The 19,546-nt window shown below is 37.3% G+C and overlaps 1 protein-coding gene across 5 annotated transcripts in view; it reads left to right on the forward strand.

Annotated features, from left to right (window-relative positions):
- The window catches only part of nhsb (Nance-Horan syndrome b (congenital cataracts and dental anomalies)), a 61,019-nt gene that overhangs the window by 24,272 nt on the left and 17,201 nt on the right, over positions 1–19,546 (forward strand). The window contains exon 1 of one of the 5 annotated variants that reach the window (XM_055184313.2): positions 12,897–13,134. The exons of the other annotated variants lie outside the window; for them this stretch is intronic. Within the exon in view, the coding sequence (XP_055040288.2) occupies positions 13,098–13,134 (37 nt within the window). The 5' untranslated portion in view covers positions 12,897–13,097. Of the gene's footprint in view, positions 1–12,896; positions 13,135–19,546 lie in introns of those variants that run through there. 5 annotated transcript variants of the gene reach the window in all.

Genomic DNA, 19,546 nt, shown 5'->3' on the forward strand with positions numbered 1-19,546 from the left:
TTTCAAGAATGTAAACCAGTGACACTGATGCGATATCAGACTTTATTCACTCCAGTGGAAAGCATATTTACACTGTCCAAGTCCCCTGTGTAGTGCACTATGTGTCATTCCCCACATAAGAACTAGTAAATTTTGTAACTATTGTCTCATTTTAAGCGCTTGTGATTTCAGGTGGAGGTTCTACATAATGTAGGGAACGGGACACTTCAGCATCTAAAGAGCATTTGATTGGACAGGAAATTTAATGAGAAGCTGAAGTGTAGGATGATGTCATTAAAGCAACACCAAAGAGTTGTTTTACCTTAAAATATTGTTTCCAAAAAAGTTTTAGTCGTTCATCCACTCGAAACAGGGGGAACGGCACTTTCACATTCGCTTTGCAGCCCTCTATCGGCCAAAACTGCACTAAAGAAGTTTCCAACCGTCGGGTCGCATTCCTGTAGTTCGAGTGAAAACTACAAAAACCTGCTTTATGGCAGACCTACAATCCAATCAGAGCCAGCTTTGCTGCAGTAGGATAAATTATATATGACAGTGGTAATGGACAATTCCGCTTCCAACCTGTAGGGGGAGCAAAGAGTGAAAAAGACTTTTTAGCGCAGGTGCCAACTGTTCATTTTGAATGCTTATATCTTCTGTATGCAAATTTTGTCAGCATTTTGGGCCATACAAGTTTATATATATATATATCCTTACTGTTGGTTCACACTAGCTGCATTTGAGGCGTCAAATTCGCGTCTATCCCGTCTAGTTTGCCCCTTGAACATTTTGAGTTTACTTGCTTCATTCGCGCGTGAAATTCTAGTCATCCGAGACATTCATGCGGAAATTTGCCTCATGAAATTTAACGTTAACATTGAAATCACTCGCGCCTGACGCCACAACCGCAGCTGGTGTGAACGCAGCATTATATCTAACATATTTTTACAAAAAAGAAAAAGTTTTAATTTTGATTTCATGGGGCCTTTAAAACCTTGTAGCCAGTGTAAAAGAGATACAAATGATATGTATGCATATGCATACATTTTTATATGTAAGGTAGTGATGACTGTGGAGTTTGAATTCCATTTACCCACTCGGTTAACAGGGGTGTGGTTCTTTATTTGAAATGCATGGTCACACATTGCACATTCAGAAAACATTTAAATTATTTTCTGCATTTTGTCCTTTTATCCCCTTATTATGATAGTTATAAAAACATTTATTTTATGAAAAGTCAGATAAATTTAATCTAATGGTTTAGTTTCTTCAACGAGGTCTTTGTTCCGAAATGTTTGTGTGTGTGTTATAAATAATTAAGGTTGAGTGCATTGAAAGAGTGGAGAGGATGATATATAGGTCACTGTGTGATGACTGCTTAGGGAGGTACACACACAATATCACACATTTACACACACAGGCGCATAAACCATTCTCCACGGAGGGTTTGAATTGGCGAGTAGCCTGACACGATATGTGTTACTGTACCTGTGCCTACACAGCTCTGTTACAAAGAAAACCTGTCCCTCAGGGCCAACTTGGAGACAAACCTCATACATGTAGTTTGTAATAATCAAATGTAGTTTTTCACCAATTTTTGTGAATTGAAAGAAAGTGGAGCAATGATTATTCATCAGAACATAGAAAATAAATCATACATACTGTCATGGTTTCCTGTGAAATGCATTCATGGGGTATAAAGTGAGTCACATGTGATATTCGCGTTTCGTGACACATTTTGCTGTGATGTCGGTGATGTGGCAGCCGAGATTGGTTTAGGTCGTGCATTAAGTAATTCATCCCCCATTTCCAAGCATGCTGCCATTCTGAAACTTCTGAGTTATACGTGGGCAATGTGTAGTAGGGCGTGTACATGTGCCTTTCTTGTGGGTGACCTACATTTGCCAGGCTCTGGCTTTTAGCATAAAACAGCCTCAATCACATCATCACCCAGAGAATGTTGCGCTGCTGTACTATTGGTTGTTTTCTCAAGCTCATTGTAGGGTACCATCAGGAAAAATCAAGGAAGGGATGGAAGATAGGAAAATCTCATTGAATTTAGCTGCCAGTTTATTTCTGTCTACATTTGCTAGAATTAGAAGTCACATTTGGAGCAAAATATCTCAAGGATGACAAAACATATATATAAAATATATATTCAGAATAGTTTACTGTGCATGGTAGCTAATGTATTAATCTTTAAGCTGTTACCATAGTAACACAGTAATGCAGGTGGGAATGAATGGTTGTCTGCTTGGCAACCTTACTGATGAGCCCAGCACTGTCTTTGCAAATAGTGCTGATCTGAGGTCAGCTTACGTGTAGTCTCAGACGGCACACCCACAGTCCATTCGCTTACCATCTGACACATATTGCATGCAAAACTAATAAGACTTGATCTAGTAAATGCTAATCTTTTTTACTAACTTTACATAATTAAATGCATACAGAATCTGCATTATACTGAATGTCTTGTAATTATATTTTTACAAATGTGCTGGTTGATATGTTATGTTTTTTTTTTTTGTGTACTGTTACATAACATATGGCATATCTCATCAAGCTTATATGGCTTAAATAAGCATAGGTGTGTGAATTGGTCTCGTGACAACATTATAAATCAAAATCATGCTCATGTAAGCCAGCTACTAGTTCATGCATCACTCCGCCCTATTTCCTCTAGTAAGATCCTTCACTGTGTATGGTTAATCAAACGTGCTTCTGACCTCATAAGACACTCGTGCGCACGCACGCTCACACACACTGCGGCAGGCATGCGCAACGTGTGTGTGCTTCCAGATGAAGCGGGATGAACTGCTGCATCTCCAATACACACACACAAACGACAGGGTGCATCGCTTCCAGCATATGTGCTGGTTTCCATGGAGACAGAGAGTTAAAAATAACATGGGCGACGGCTTTATTGTACCATTCACCAATACGTCTGACACAAAATGTCACACGCGCATATACGCACGCGGAGATCCCCCTACCCTTGATGATGAGACAGGGCTGACGTTTCCGATGGACAATAATAGGGATAAATGGAGAACGCCGGACTCTTACACTCTCATTTACTTTGCTTGCCCCATGGGCTCTGCAGTGGCGGCACCCCACCCTGCTGCAGTGGCATCCTTACACACACACGTGTACATGATAAGCTCCCTTTCCCTCACATTAACCCACTTCCGAGCACAAGCAGCAGGCTGCCACACAATGTTACCACCTAAATCGTATACACACATCACTTTTTTAATGTAAAACATTAAGTATATGGCAAACAGGAACACTGGGCCATGAGCAGTTTAAGAGAAAGCATTGAATTCTTTAAGCAAGCATTATTTTGAAAAAAATAAGGGTTGCTGTGGACAGAAAAGAACGAGTTTTAGCATGACTAGGATGGACTTTGCATTACTCAAAATATTTTTTTGTGATTTACTACATAAAATTGTTCTGTATAATGTAAAGAATATTTTGTGAAAATATAACCTTGATAATCTTTATATTATATTATGAATGAAATTAAATCAGCTTGGATTTCACAGGGTGATTTTCTTTGGAGCAAGCACGCTTTTTTTGTAGAACATGTCTGTATTGAGATTTTACAAAATATTTAAAACCGAAAAACACCATAACCCCTTACCCCAGGCAGGATTTAAAAATAAAATAAATAATTAAATAAAATACAAATCAATAATTTAATAAAATAAAAATAAATAAACCCCATCATACATTCTATAGTTTCACACATCCAAAGTTTCTTCAATATTTCAATTTTTAACAAAATCTAGGAACACCCTCCAGATATCAAAAAATTCAGAGACAACGCATTTTTTATTTAAATTTGCTTGTTATAGATTTCACAAATTCACAAATTTCAGCAACATTTTCATGAAAATTATGGTCGTTTCACACTGTATGCGGCAAACTAAATTTTTGTTTTTAAATTTTTTGGCGAAATTGCCGCGCGGCTACAGCTTTTCTTGTGTAGTGGAAGCGTTTTGTGCACCATTTAGTGCAAATATGTTTATATTCAACGGCGCCTGCCGTGAAGAGCCGTGTCCGCGGAAGAGTAAGGATTTTGGGTGCACGAGCATGGCGTGCAGAGTGGCTCCGCTTTACCTCTGTATCTGCCCCTGTTTCTCCGCTTTCTGTACGTCTCCTATTGAAAATGAACTAGACACTCGGGGCTTCTGCGTACCGTGTGAAACGGCCATTATTGTTACTGTGGGTTTACACCAGCCGCGTCTACCGTGCCTAGTTTGCCGCTTGAACAGTTTGATTGAACTTGCTTCATTTGCGCATGAAATTCTAGTCATCGAGACATTTACATGGAAATTCGCGCCATGGAAGGGGCTTCTGCGACTCTGCTCTAGTATTTCTGTAATCACGTTACTACTAAAGCAAGCTCCTGATTGGTTAACGCTGCACGTTTTTCTGACAAAGTTAAACATTGTCAACTTGCGCGTTTGCCATGGCAACGCTAAATACACGCGAACTAGATGCGTGAATGAGGCGGAATCGCGTATACCGCACCGTACTAAACGACTCATTTGTGCCGCGGGACCTCCAGACGCAACGCGCCTACACATTAACTTAACATTGAAATCACTCGCGCTTCACGCCTCTACCACGGCTGGCATTACACACACTGTTAACTCTTTCCCTGCCATTGACGAGTTTTTCCGGCAATCCGTATTTCCACCAGGTGGCGCTTTTACCCAACTTATAAAATCCGAAGGTATTCCCTTAGAGCAGTGTTTCCCAATCCTGGTTCTCGAGGCCCCCTCCCAGAAAGTTTTAGATGTCTCCTTATTTAACTCATCAGCTTGTTAGGGAGATATGTTTACCATTTTGGAAAGAGGCTGATTAGTTGAATCAGGTGTTTGAAATAAGGAGACATCTAAAACTTTCTGGGAGGGGGGCCTCGAGGACCAGGATTGGGAAGCACTGCCTTAGAGCAAACAGTTAAAACTTTGTGTATGTTTTGAGGATTGCTCTAAATCTGATCTCTATCAAAAGTCCTTCACAAAAAGGAAATTATCTCAGCTTTTTGCTAAAAATTTTGTTTTTATGAAGAAACCTACCCATATTTGAGAGGTGATGAAAAGAGAAGAAAAGAAGGTAGGATGAATTTTTGTTTTGTTTTTGAAAGTAGAGGGTTTGTTCTTTCATTTGTATTATTGTATGCATATATATTAAAAAAAAAAAATTTTTTTGGAAGGCATTCAACTTTTGTGAAAATCATAAAAACTGCTGGTGCTGGTTGGCAACTTAAAAAAAAAATGCTAACGGGGAAAGAGTTAACACCGATGGTATATTAGAATAACTATGTTGTAATAGCAACAATAATTCATCAAATGATAAAGAAAGGTGTTTTATTTAGGGATATTTCAGACACGCCCTGCAGACGAGCACACATTCAGCCTTTTGAAGAACTAATTCAGGTGCCTGGATCACAGTGATGCTGAACTTTCTAGCAGCGATCACAGTAGTCTGCATACTCCATAACTCAAACAAGCTGGGGAAGTACCCAAAGCAAATTGCATTTCACACCATTTGTTTTGGTCATGTTTGCACTGTTACAAGATTTGAATAATTCCTTTAGTTGAATCAAGTGCTGAAACAAACAGTACATGCAAAAAAAAACGTCACATGGGCTTAAGCCGCCGCAGACGAGAAAACGACTAAGTATTGTTACTTGCACAATTTTTTTTATTTTAAGGGCTTAGAAAGTACACCCCTTTCATTCATCTATACATTCATGCATGACATAACAAAAATATCAGGTATTGCGTATACGCTTTACTAAGCAGGTTTAAAGGCATTATCAGGGCAGTGATGCTTTCAGAGCAAACAGAACCATGCAAATCTTTTTCTTGAAATGGCCCACACAAATAAAGATGAGCACAAGTTAAAACATGATATCCTTTGTGAATCTCATGGTTTTTGACCTTATTGGGCTCTCACACTGAACATTAATTTTAAAACGCACAGGTGTTTATGTGTGTAGCATTCTTATGCGGCCAACTGAAATGGAGGGTCTTTCAACAAAGACTCTTGTAGGATGCCATTTATATTTTCCTTCCTGTTCTCTGTTATTCTGTGGTTACTGCAGACCACATGTATGAATGAATTACATCATGTTGTATATGTATTCTGGACCGCGTTTTAAAGAGTGTCGCGCGTGCACACACACGCAATGGATAATAGTCTTTTGTGACTTGTGTGTGTTTCTGTATGTGTGCACTATAAAGGGTTATTTGCCAGCTGGCTGTTAACTTATAAGGAACGACATACATAATGCATGTTTTGCATAAAATGTTAAGAACAATACTTGTACCTTCTCCAATGTATGATTCAAATCCAAGACATACAAACTGCCTTAATAAAAGGTCAAAATTATTGGGCGGTAATATGGTATACCGCGGGATCTAAAAAACAGCAAAGGCATCAGTTTCAATACTGTCATACCGTCAAAATAACAAACAATGCACTTATGTAGCAGACAAGGATCAAATATTAAATATAATTTATTTAATGCCTAAAAAATATGTGTGGTTGTCATCACATGACAGGATGTAGGAGAAAGAGAGAGAGGGAAAGATGGCGAGTTGCGCACCGAGTGACCTGGTCTCAAAAAAAAACACAACTTCTGCAATTTTGTAGTATTTCGTGTTTCAATCAAACGAGAAGGGAGAGGCGGTAAATACGGACGAGACAATTTGCAAATTGTGCAACAAAAGGTCACCGCGAATGGGTCTATTTGCACTTTTTTTATAAGCTGCTCTTTGTTATTAAAAGTTGTTAGGACGGTATGATTTAATTTAATTGATTTGTGTGCGCGTCTCTGCGCGAAAACTGTTCTGGATGATTATGTTACTTTAATTGTGTTTGACTGTTGTATTTAACTTTTTTAGTAACTGCTAATTGTTGCTAATAAAAGTTGTTAATATTGTTGTGCATGTTATTTTGTTATTGTTTCAGTATCAGTGTTTGGTATTCAGTTTCTGAAGAGTTTAGGCACAAGCCAACAGTTTGGTGATGCTGTCTGAGCCTTACGTCATAATTTTATAATTATTCCGGGTAATATGGTATACCGAGGTAAAAAGGGAGGAGGTTTGACGGTATCAAAATTTGGATACCACCCAAGCCAATTGGAGATGCATGACAAACTCAAGAGTTATCAGTTTATGGGCTGATACTTAAAGCAACACTAAATATTTTTTTTAACCTTAAAATAAAGTTTCCAAAAAAGTTTCAGTCGTTCATCCACTCGAAACAGGGTGAACGGCACTCTCACATTCGCTTTGCAGCCCTATATCGGCCAAAACCGCACTGAAGAAGTTTCCAACCGTCGGGTCGCGGTCCTGTAGTTCAAGTGAATACTACAAAAACTTGCTTTACGGCAGACCTACAATCCAATCAGAGCCAGCTTTGCTGCAGTAGGCTAAATTATTTACGACAGTGGTAATGGACAATTCCGCTTCCAACCTGTAGGGGGAGCATTGAGCAAAAACTCTTTAGTCTTGCTTTAAAGGTGGCCTTTAACTCTTTCACCGCCAGCGTTTTTTTAAAAAGTTGCCAGCCAGTGCCAGCGTTTTTCATGATTTTCACAAAAGTTTACTGCCTTCCAGAAAATGTTCTTCTTCAAATATATAAACATATATACCAAATGAATGAACAGACCCTCTGCTTTCAAACAAAAAAACCCGTTTCCTCCTACCTTCAATAGTTCTTTTGTAATCAGCTTTTGAATATGGGTAGGTTTCTGCAAAAACACCACATTTTGAGCAAAAAGGAGAGATAATTCCATTTTTGTGACGGACTTTTCATAGAGATCCCATTCAGAGCGATCTTTAAAACAGACACGGACATGCAGCAGCTTGCCATAGAGCAATACTTCTGGTTTTAAAAAATTAGCGGTATTGCGGAAAGACGGAAATACTCGTCATTGGCGGGGAAGCGTTTTCTCTTGATTGACGAGATATCTCGTCAATTGCGGGGAAAGAGTTAATACCTTATAAATGTATTTTACTAAAATATGTGGTTAGAAACATTATAAATATTTTTATTACTTTCTAACATTTTAATAGTTTTTATTTTAACCTGTAACATAGTTATTTTCCTAAGGAAAATGAGTCACAACAACAAAGAGTCACAAACAGCAAAGGTGAACTACAAGTACAGAATTTCTTCAACATTTATCACATCTATGACATGAATTGAGTGTTTCCGCGGAAAACGTGCGAGTTAAAATCGGAACTTTGGCGGATTTCCGCACCGCGTTAACCAATCAGGACCTTGCTCTAGTAGTGACGTGATTACAGGAAGCGAGCGAAGTCTCAGCGGAGTCGCAGAAGCCCCTCCCATGATGCGAATTTACAAGTGAATGTCTTAAATGACTAGAATTTCACGCGCGAATGAAGCGAGTAAACTGAAATGTTCAAGAGTCCAACTACGATTTTGCCGGCTTTACCGCGGCTGGTGTGAATGCACCATAAGGGTTCACTTACTTTTTCCACTGCCATTTTGAATGTTAAAGGACAAGTTCGGTATTTTACACTTAAAGCCCTGTTTTCAGATTGTTTATGATGAAATAGAACGGTTTTGACTGAAATTTCGACATATGCGGCTGCCCAGAGAATTTTTGGGTGTTTGTGTTTCAGCTCCTACCTTTAGAATGGGTTTAATGGTGCACTGGAACAATCCTTCCTAAAATGCATTAAACTTTGGTTTACAAAGACGTGAAACTCACCGAGTGGTCAGGGGTGTTCGCTGGTATGCTCACACAAAAATCGCTGCAAAATACGCATTCCAACAGGTTTTATCGTAGTTTTTGCCAACTCCATTGACATTGTGCTGTGAGGTACGGTATTACTCCGCGCCGGGAACTTTGTTTCTATTAATGCAATTGGCAATGGCGGATTAGCGCCACCAACTGGGCTGGAGTGTCTATTATTCAAGCTCTCAGCGGAAGAATGTTCGGGTGTGGGGCGTTTGGAAAAATAGGTCCACAAGGTAACAACGAATGCTAAAACAGCTGTTGGAAAGCATCTTTTAACGCGATTTTTGTGTGAGCATATCATTGAACACCCCTGACCACTCGATAAGTTTCACGTCTTTGTAAACGAAAGTTTAATGCATTTTAGAAAGGATTGTTCCAGTGCACCATTAAATGCATTGTAAAGGTAGGAGCTGAAACACAAACACCCAAAAATTCTCGGGGCAGCCGCAAATGTCGAAATTTCAGTCAAAACCGTTCTATTTCATCATAAACAATCTGAAAACAGGGCTTTAAGTGTAAAATACCGAACTTGTCCTTTAAATGAGTGTGTTCAATAAAAACATGAAAGATCAGAATTGTTTGTGTAATTATGTTTAGACGCATTATATTTGTCAATACCCCTGACTTAGATGAAGATCAGATCACATTTTATGACAAGTTTATTCAGAAAACCATGACATTCCTTGTATATAGCCAATGCCAGCTTTAATCTAATAAGCTACACAAGTCTTCATAGCCAGGGTACCCTTTAGGTAAAGTTAGACTTTAAAGGTGTTGTATCTGGTGGGGGATGTTGTTAAGACTCAGTGTGAGACTGATTTTATAATAGAAGGAGGAGGATCTGTAGTGTTAATTCTGATGACGTGCTCTGTGATCCTGTGCTGTAAATAACAAATTACCTCCCACTTATCACAGAGGTGCCTGTAACACTGTGATCACAAACACTGATATCTCTCTCTCTCTCTCTCTCTCTCTCTCTCTCTCTCTCTCTCTCTCTCTCTCTCTCTCTCGCTCTCTATTTTTCACTTAATCACAACATTTTTGTTAATGAATACAGTTTTCAGTTAAAATATAGTTTTGAGCTACAATCTTATTTTAAGCACTAGGGGCCACTGTTGAGAAAATACCACATTCATTATGCTATTCATTTCATATTATAAGCAATGTTATTTTGCATGAAAATCTTTTCTTCAAGCTTCTTGCTTTTTCCATTTTTTTCTGTAGGTTGAGCGTATATGCTTATTGTTTTCACACAGCACAGGATACAAATTTGCTCAGCCCAGGATGGCATGTTGAACCCTGGGTTACAGGATCACACAGCACCATCAGTCCCAACCTTTTCTCTTTTCCATGGCCACTGCTCTTAAAAGAAAACAAGAGGATTGTAGTACATTATATGGCTTGTTTCAGGAACACCCCTTCACGCTTGTAAAAAGGTATTATTATGGAGAGACTGTACCACTGATACAGGAAGGGTGTGACCCAAGAGGATGGGAAAGAATAGAGCAGGTGTGCACTATGCGGGCCATGCAGATGTCATACAGTAGTACCACCCATGTCTCGTGACTTTTGCAAGTCAGCAAAATAAAAACTGGAAGCCCAGAAATAAGTGTATAGCTCAGATGTTGCTTTTCATAGCTCATGAGATTAAATGGATTTGTTTAATGAAAGTTACGGTACTTGTTGACACACAATAAAGGGTGATTTATAGTTTTGTGTCAGACCTACACTCTATGCCGTAGGCTATGCATCAGATTTTATTATTTATACGTTTGCACCGTTGTTCGCTACTAAGCAATGTCCATGGGCATGTTACAGTATAAAGGCAAAAATCAAAGAAGAAGCAGCTTGTTGTGTATGTTGATGGAGAAGCATCAGCAGTGATGGAGGCAAGTAGATAGCGACTTTTGTTGCAGCTTAAAGGCAGGGTGCATGATCTCTGAAAGCCAGTTTTGATATTTGAAATCACCTAAACAAACACGCCCCTACCCCAATAGAATCTGGACCTTTTTTTGGTAGTCCCACCCCACACATATGCAAACCAGGCAACGCTGTCCGTTAGTAGACACGCCCCTTACTGCTGATTGGCTACAAGTGTGTTTTGGTACTTGGCCGACTCCCTTTTCCAGAGTGTTTTTCAAAAATAATGCACCCCGCCTTTAAGTTGGTAAATATCAACTTGGTCCATCTTTTTTTTACCATCGCAAGGGAAAATACTTATGAGGAGATTTTTTGACCTGAGGGAGGGGTTCTAGCGGACCAATCACAGTGCTTGCGGTCAACGTAAAATTGACATTGTTACATTTTTGGAGAGGTTTGTGCCAATTTTCAGTACGGTTTAGGTGACACAATTAAGATTTAATTCTCATTTTGGGCATCCGAGTCATATCCCTTGTTGTTAACCACTCTACACACTGTCGGTTCGAGAAACATCTCACACAGCTTCACACAAGCACACTTTCGGCCAATCAGAGGTCTTGTCTTAAAACACTGCTATTTAAGTGGGCCAAATTGCCCTCTTCCCAAGTCCAGGCATGTGAATATGTCCTGTTAAAGGACAGCTGGCAGAGCAACAAGCCGCCAGTCAAAGCCGCCAGACGCCTGTGTTTCTCTGTATGCCAATGTGATGCTGCCTGAACCAAACACTCATATACCGCCAGACCATTTAACACCAAGGTCACATGCGCAGGATGACCAGATTAACAGGGATTAATAGAAGGGGCTGGATTATTCCAGGCAGAGGGACAGGGGTGTGCCTTATGCACAAGTATGATTTTTGAAAAACGCTTTGGAGTCGGGCCAAGTACCAAAACACACTTGTAGCCAATTAGCAGTAAGGTGCGTGTCTACTAACCGGCATCGTGGGTTGCGTATGTGTGGGGCGAGTCTATCAAAAGATGGTCCAGATTCTATTGGGGCGTGTTTGTTTAGGTGATTTCAAATGTCAACACTGGCTTTCAGAGATCATGCTCAGATATGTACACATGGGGGCTCTCATTCATTTTGACGTCTATACAGAAAGACACTCGACTCTATAATTGTGACACAATAATAAAGAATTCACTGTTATGTTTGTATTGGTCAGCCATGCAACTGCATTGTAATGAATAGATTATGGATTGTGTATTGGTTTTATAAAATGACAAATCAGACCACCGTATTGTCCCGAATGTAAGATGCCATTTTTGGCTCTAGCACTTTTAGCATAGCTTAGCACAATCCATTGAATCTGATTAGACCATTAGCATCACGCTAAAAAATAACCAAAGAGTTTCAATAAAACTTGACTCTTCTGTAGTTACATCGTGTAAGATCGACAGAAAATTAACAGCTGCGATTTTCTAGGCAGATATGGCTAGGAACTATACACTCAAACTGGCGTAATAGTCAGTGACTTTGCTGATGTAGCATGGCTGTATGGCGTAGTGATATTACGCACTGCCCGAAAATAGTCCCCTTGGTTACTTTCAATGGCAGGGGACTATATTCGGGCAGTGCGTAATATCACTACGCCTGCTACAGCCATGTTACATCAGCAAAGCCCTTGATTATTACGCCAATTTGAAAGTATAGTTCCTAGAATATCTGCCTAGAAAATCGCTTTTAATTCTCTGTCGGTCTTAGTAGTAACTACAGAAGAGTCAAGTTTAAAATAGAAAAAATATTAAATCTCTTTGGTTATTTTAGCGCGATGCTAATGGTCTAATCAGATTCAATGGATTATGCTAAGCTATGCTAAAAGTGCTACCGCCAGACCCGGAGATCAGCTGAATATATTCCAAAACCGTAAAAATCAATCGTTTAACTCTAGGGGAGCTGGAAAATTAGCATATTTTCAAAAAAGTGGAATGTCCCTTTAATAGGCTGAATGTTTTTTTTTCAAAATGAGAGGGCTAATTGTTATTAAATCCAGATAATATTTACTTATGCTAATAATACTCTACATAGACTATATATGATTTTGATAATGTCAATATGAACCAACTATTTTTTTGGTAGTAGCAATTAAAATCCCCCTTTGGACCGGTTCATGCACTGCCCCATTAGGAGATTAAAGGCAGACTGGACTGTACCACCTGTAATATGCTTCTAGAGAAGGGGAGACTTAAAGACCACTGGAAATGATACAGGATTAACTGCAGATGCTACAGATGGGCTTTACATCGGTTTGAGTCTGTCTTTGCCGTACGGCAGCTGCAGACCGCAGCAAGAGATTGGGTCCAAGCATGTGTCTGCATGCACACGTGTGTAAGGTAGATAAAATGAGATAGTGTTGAAGGACAGTTGAGCTGGCTGAGGAACTGTTGGACATAGTTGTACTTCCCGGACAATGGCTTTTGCCTGCTGTGTTCCTGTGAGATCAAGAGGTATGTTCATCCGTGCATTCCTTAAATTCATCCAGACAGTCACAATTGCCCGTCTCTCGCTTTGTTCTTGAAGTACTGTACATGTACAAATTGCTTTTATCTTAATGTTGTGAAATTATACAACTGATTTTTAGATCATGTATTTTCTGTTATTTGTGTTTGGTTTATTTTTTCATGATCCTTATATAACCCATATAGCTTATGTAACATTATTAAAGGTCAGTTTAATAGTAAAAATATTACTCGGTTGTATCAGATTGATATTTCATGACTTTTAATGACATTTTATGAGAATTTATAATAGGACTCATCAATAAGAATGTGTGCATTGCAAAACAATGTATTTGTGATGTGTTGAACATTGTTGATGTAATTTTGCTAAAGGATGACATAGATGAAGTTTTGTTGAAATTGATAGATGAAATTGATATTTTGCTAATGTCTTAAAGAGAACTTGACATTTCATTTAAAATATACACGTTTCTGATGAATATACATATGTTGAATAAAATTGATCTTATTTTGCAATGAGGCAAGTGAAAAATCGGGCATGTGCAATTCCGAACTACGGTTCTGACCTGGCTATCAGAAAAAATAGTAATAATTTCAAAATTACTATTATTTAATTTACATAGATGCCGCTTGAATTCTAAAAAGAAACAACGTGCTGTACAGCCTTAACACAAATCTCAATTATTTCTCTATGAGAGATCATCTTTGATGTTGCGGTACTAGAAAAGCTAAGCCTGTCATAGCGATAATGTCTCTGTCACACAGACTGTCTGTAAGTGTTTGGTCTGCCTGTCTGACAAGTTGGAGCATGCCATTGTTAAATCCCTGTTGTTGTATGCTGAATTACAATGTTGGCGGTGATGATCGACTGCCATGAAAGCTTTTGAGTTTAGTCCCTGTGCTTTCTGAAGTTCTGCAGACATTCCCAAAATTATGTGATCCGTGCAGCATTTGTGTGTAAGGAGAATAAGTTCAAATAAGAAAAAATCCTATTATTTAATTATCCTCATGACCTTCAAGCATATCAATTTTTGAAAATTGTATATTGGCGCCACATTTCTATGCAATACAATAAAATGGGAGTTGAGATTTAAAGTAGAAAATGTGTCATGGAAAGCATCCATGGGCCTAAGAAAGTAAGCATCTTAAGATGAACTGGCACTTTTGACAAATTCAGGTTTAGATTAAAAAAATCCGTATTAAACTTAGTTTATTAAAGGCACACAAGTGTGTGTGTGTGTGTGTGTGTGTGTGTGTGTGTGTGTGTGTGTGAGAGAGATAAAGTGAAGAGAGGGATAAGAGACCTACATCTAAATCAAACAGTCCATCTGCTTATCCACTATCTGAATATCTATGTTTATTACTGTCCTATTTTATTTGGACATGCAGAGAAAGGTTAAGATTGAAAATGGTGGTAAAATAGGAATCTAAATTGAGTCGGATAAAAAGTATATGCTTGTTTTAATGGATGGCTGTCAAACTCATAAGTATATTTTTGGCAGTGTACTTGCTGTGTGTCAGAAGTGCAGTGGTCAGCAGTTTAAGGAGCGGTCAGTCTGTTCTGCTTCAGTGATTTTGCTATGGCTCATTTGTAAAGGTCTATAAGTCAAGTCTCAACAGGATCCCTCATTCCTCACCCTTCAGGTACCCTCAAATCAGGCTTATCTTATCAGATACTCACTTAACATAATAGGTGATGATATGCTTTTCAAGACCATAAACAGCTCAGTGTTTACCATTAGGATGTTAAAAAAAATACAACTTCATTATATAATTGAGTATGTTAATTTATCCGGGGTGTTCTTGGTTAATATTAGATGTCGTATACAGATTATAATGTCTAAAATAATGATAGACTGCTCAATATAGCATGTATATAGCTAATTGCAATTTGTAAATGAGATTCATTTGGAAACTTTTTATGTATTTTGCTCGGAAGTGCATGATTTTCCAGTTGTTGGTTCACAAATCGGGTGTTGATGATAAAATTGCAATAATTAGGAATTTGAGCAAGAAAATACCAAATTAATATTTTAAAGAGTGTCATTGATCAAGTATGTGTTGTTAACTTTTACGCCCTTTAACATGTTAAATGCTGAAGCTGTTGTTTAGTTTAAAACACATTTCTATAAGTCCTCCATATTCTTTGAAATTAGGAATCAAACAAAATTGCACTAATAGGCTTATAATAGAAATTATATACTTGAAATAAATGTTGCCATATAAAATTGTATAAAACATGATTAAAATTAAGGTTACCCTGTTAAAATTTAAAAGTTATGTATGTTAACAGTGTATACAAACAAAATGCTAATTTTAACTCATTCCCCGCCAGCTATTTTTTGAAAAGATGCCCTACAGCATTTTTTGTGATTTTCACAAAAGTTTCACAAAATGCCTTTCAGGAAAATTTTGTTCTAAAAATATATAACATACAAATATATCAAATGAAAGCACAGACCCTCTGCTTTCAAACAAACAATATACAACAAACAAACAAATCTGGGGAAAAAAGTTTCATCCTATCTATATTTTTTTCTCTGCTTATAAACTCTTAAATATGGGTATTTTTCTTTAAAAAAAAAAATGTGCAAAAATCTGAAATAATTGCATTTTTGTGAAAGAATTTTGTAAGAGATCAAATTCAAAATGATTATCAAAACATACAGAGTTTAAAATTAGTAAATAATTTTTTTGCTTCAGTTTTTTTTATAAATTGGGTAAGTGCGGCATCTAGTGGATAATCGCGGTATTACAGATTAACATAAAACGTTGGGTCATGTTGCTATTTGCTAATAGCTTCGATCTTTTCCCGGGCCCCGCCCAACTACCATTCCATATGACTGGAAGTAAAGAGAGAGGAGGGGAGGAGATTTGCGTTTTTGATTAAAGATTATGAGGGCACATCTTTCTTTTTAAATAATAAAGCTTACAGATAAGTCATTTGTTAAAAAAAAAAACAATATTAAAAAAATTGTTTTTCATTTCAATTTCATTGTGACTTTAAGTGGTCCTTGGCTTAAAAAAAGGTTGAAGACCTCTGGTTTAAAATGAATAAAGAGATAAAATGACATTGATGGAAATTAGGCAATCTTTTGGGCAGAAATTAAGTTCATTTTCTTGGAAAAAGAAACAAATACTTTAACTATAATAAAAGAATAGAGCAATCTCATAATTGTCCTAAAGAATTGATCAATCAACAGCCACAATAGTTTTTGAAATTAGAGCAATTTTATAAAGGTTTCAAGTGCAGAATGACAAAATACTCAACCTAATCTCACAGAAATTCTTACATATTTATAATTGGAATGAATTTGTACGAAGTTAAATATACAAAAAACTTATGATTATTAGAAAAAAAACTCCCCTAAATCTTACAAAAATGTACAAATGTGGTTGTATGAATTATTACAAATTAACCACCTCGTAAAATACGCATTTAAATTGCCATAAGATTGCGTTGAGTTTTAACTGGTTAAAAACACCTTCTATACAGAAAGGAAATTGCTCTTCAAGAGGTCTACAGTGTTGTTATACAGTGCGTAGAGTTGTTGTGTATTATCAGTGGGTATTAAGCGCTCCTGCAGAGGGACCAGCTGTGAAACACAGAGTCCCCAGCCCCCCTCAGAGAGAGTCCAGCTCCATCCGTACTGCATACAGCTACTAGCTAACAATCTCCTATCAGACAACAAATATTTATCTTTGAGAAATGACTTCATATTTCTGCATCCAATGCTTCTTGTTTAACAATGTTTAGTGCTTTAAAATGAAGTCTACGAATAGATAAATCTGTTGGTTTTTCCTCCTCAATCGTATGTTTCTGAGCTGTGCTCGGCAAGTTTGACCTAGATTCAGCTATGCTAGCGCTGTGACTGCTAATGACTAGTGCATCTGTATTAATAAAAGAAGAGCTGCAGCTCAGGATTTGGGTAGCGTGAGAACACAGCCCCTTTATTTAGACGTTTGTAAATGGTTGCACTTATTTGGGTATTAAAAATTGATTGATTTCTAGAATTTTTTGTTCCCTTCACTTCATAACACAGATTTTGTGTATAAAGTGGAGACCTAATACAGGTTTAAAATAGTTTATTGTAAAAGAAATCAAACACTGAACTGATTGACACATGTTATGAATTTCATGCAGTAAAGGCAGCAATACACAATATTGTAATTACCAAATGATGAATGAGTTGAAGTGTTTTCTTCAACCATATCTTGATAAGCCTGTTTATTTGACATCACAACAGGATGTTTACATGCATATTATTATTTGCATTTAGCTTTGCTTTTGCCCTTTCGTTTGTGCACCATGTCAGGCCTGCAACCACTGGTTAAAAACCATTGCACTAATAGATTGGTGTCAGTTTCCAGTGTGTGTAATGTGGTTACACTAGTATTGATCTGTGTTGGTTGTAATATTGTATGCACTTATTTCTTATTGTTTGTAGATATTGTAAGAGGTTGGTTTTTATGATGTTTGTCTTTAGTTGTGTATGAATGACTGTGAAAAAGTTATTGCACCCTAAAAAAAAGTCCTGAGTTATTTAAACCCATGATTGTGTCAAATATGGACATTTTCAATGTTTATTTAAACTATTGGTTGGGTTTGTCCATATTCTACCCAGCCAGTGGTTAAAACAACCCAGCATTGGTGTATGTTTTGTTAGGATATGACAATATTTGGCCAAGATAAAACTATTGGAAAATCTCAAATCTAAGGGTGCAAAAAATGTCTTTTAAAGTTGTTCAAAAGATTTAAAAAAATATATGTATGCAATTTTTGTTACAAAATATCTTCATGAAACATGATATTTACATAATATCCTAATGATTTTTGGCATAGAAAATCAATAATTTTAATCCATATAATGTACAGTATTGTTGGCTATTGCTACAAATATACCCGTGCTATTTATGATTGGTTTTGTGGGCCAGATGGTTTCATCGGTTGCACGCCTGTTGTCGCGGTTACGCGCCTGAACCCAAGTTAACCTCCAGTCTGTATTTATTTATTGGTCTGGCTAGTGACTTAACTGAACTCTGAAACAATTACCTGACCAAAAAATAAAGTGTTTTGGTTTGCTCAAGACGAGGGGAGAAGGTGAGCGTGGATCACTGCTGTGCAGGGAGGTTTGGCAGCCAGACAAGAATTTAAGGATCTGTAGCTAACATTGTATACAATAATTTTACCCCGTAATGTTAGCTCAGTGTAGTTGATTTGCGTTACATATGATATATGAACAAAGGTAATTTACTTGTCATTTATTTAGCTTGTTATCAAAGCTAAACTACTCTAAAAGGCAGTAGCGGTCCATGCTTTTCACACCTAGGCCTTCAGTGGTGTCCTACCTGAATTAGTACTTGTAATCTTGTAATCCCATCATTATGATGTCACGGCAATAGAAACACATTAACAGTTTAATTGCAAAGTATAATAGAAATTACTGTTTTTTTCACCTAAAGGAATTAGAGTCAAATTTTACTTTATTAAAAAAAAGAAACCCGTTTGAAAGGTATTTGAAATGAAGGCAAACTTTTTTTGCTAAAGAAATCGCATAAATGGTTCTTTAAAAGGCTTAACAAAAGTATACTAAATTACTTTATTATTCAAAGATAATGCAAAGAGGTTTTCAAAGGTTTACTATTAAAAAAGTGACATGCACAAAATGTACATTTTACAAATATTATTTGCTTACTAAATAAAATGCATTAAACTCACCAAATTAACCTGTTGATTATTTGTAAACAAAATCCATCCTCCTTTATTTCCTTAAGAATTTCTAAAAGAGAAAACGCATGTGTAACATAGGGTCTGGACTTTGGTCTTAAAGGGGAAGTTACCTAATTTTGCTCCTGTCTGTCACTCATGTTTATGAAACAGCATTAAGAGAAAATCATTATCTCTCACTGCTCTTGACCAAATCACTTTTCTACCTTAAAGGTGCAGTGTGTAATTTTTAGAAGGCTCTCTTGACAGAAATGCAAAATAATATATAAAACTATATTATCAGGGGTGTATAAAGACCATTTTAGAATGAACCGTTATGTTTTTATTACCTTTGAATGAGACGCTTTTATCTACATACACAGAGGGTCCCCTTACATGGAAGCCGCCATTTTGTGCAACCATATTTTTTCAGAAACCCTTAATGGACAAAGTTTTTACTAAGTTGTCTCCAATGATGACATGTTTGTCCGGTGGCGGCTATCGTAGCTTTTTTAAGTGTTTCAAAAGTGATAGGTGAGCAGTGGACTTAGTCGTGGGTTGCAGTTCACAAGCTCACCACTAGATGCCACTACAATTTACACACTGCACCTTTAAATAAAAAATATATATAAATACATACATGGGTGATTCTCACGAAAACTTGGTTTTAAAAATGTCAAGCATGAAAATGTA

Source organism: Misgurnus anguillicaudatus, chromosome 14 (genome assembly GCF_027580225.2).
Source record: "Misgurnus anguillicaudatus chromosome 14, ASM2758022v2, whole genome shotgun sequence".
Lineage (NCBI taxonomy): Eukaryota > Metazoa > Chordata > Actinopteri > Cypriniformes > Cobitidae > Misgurnus > Misgurnus anguillicaudatus.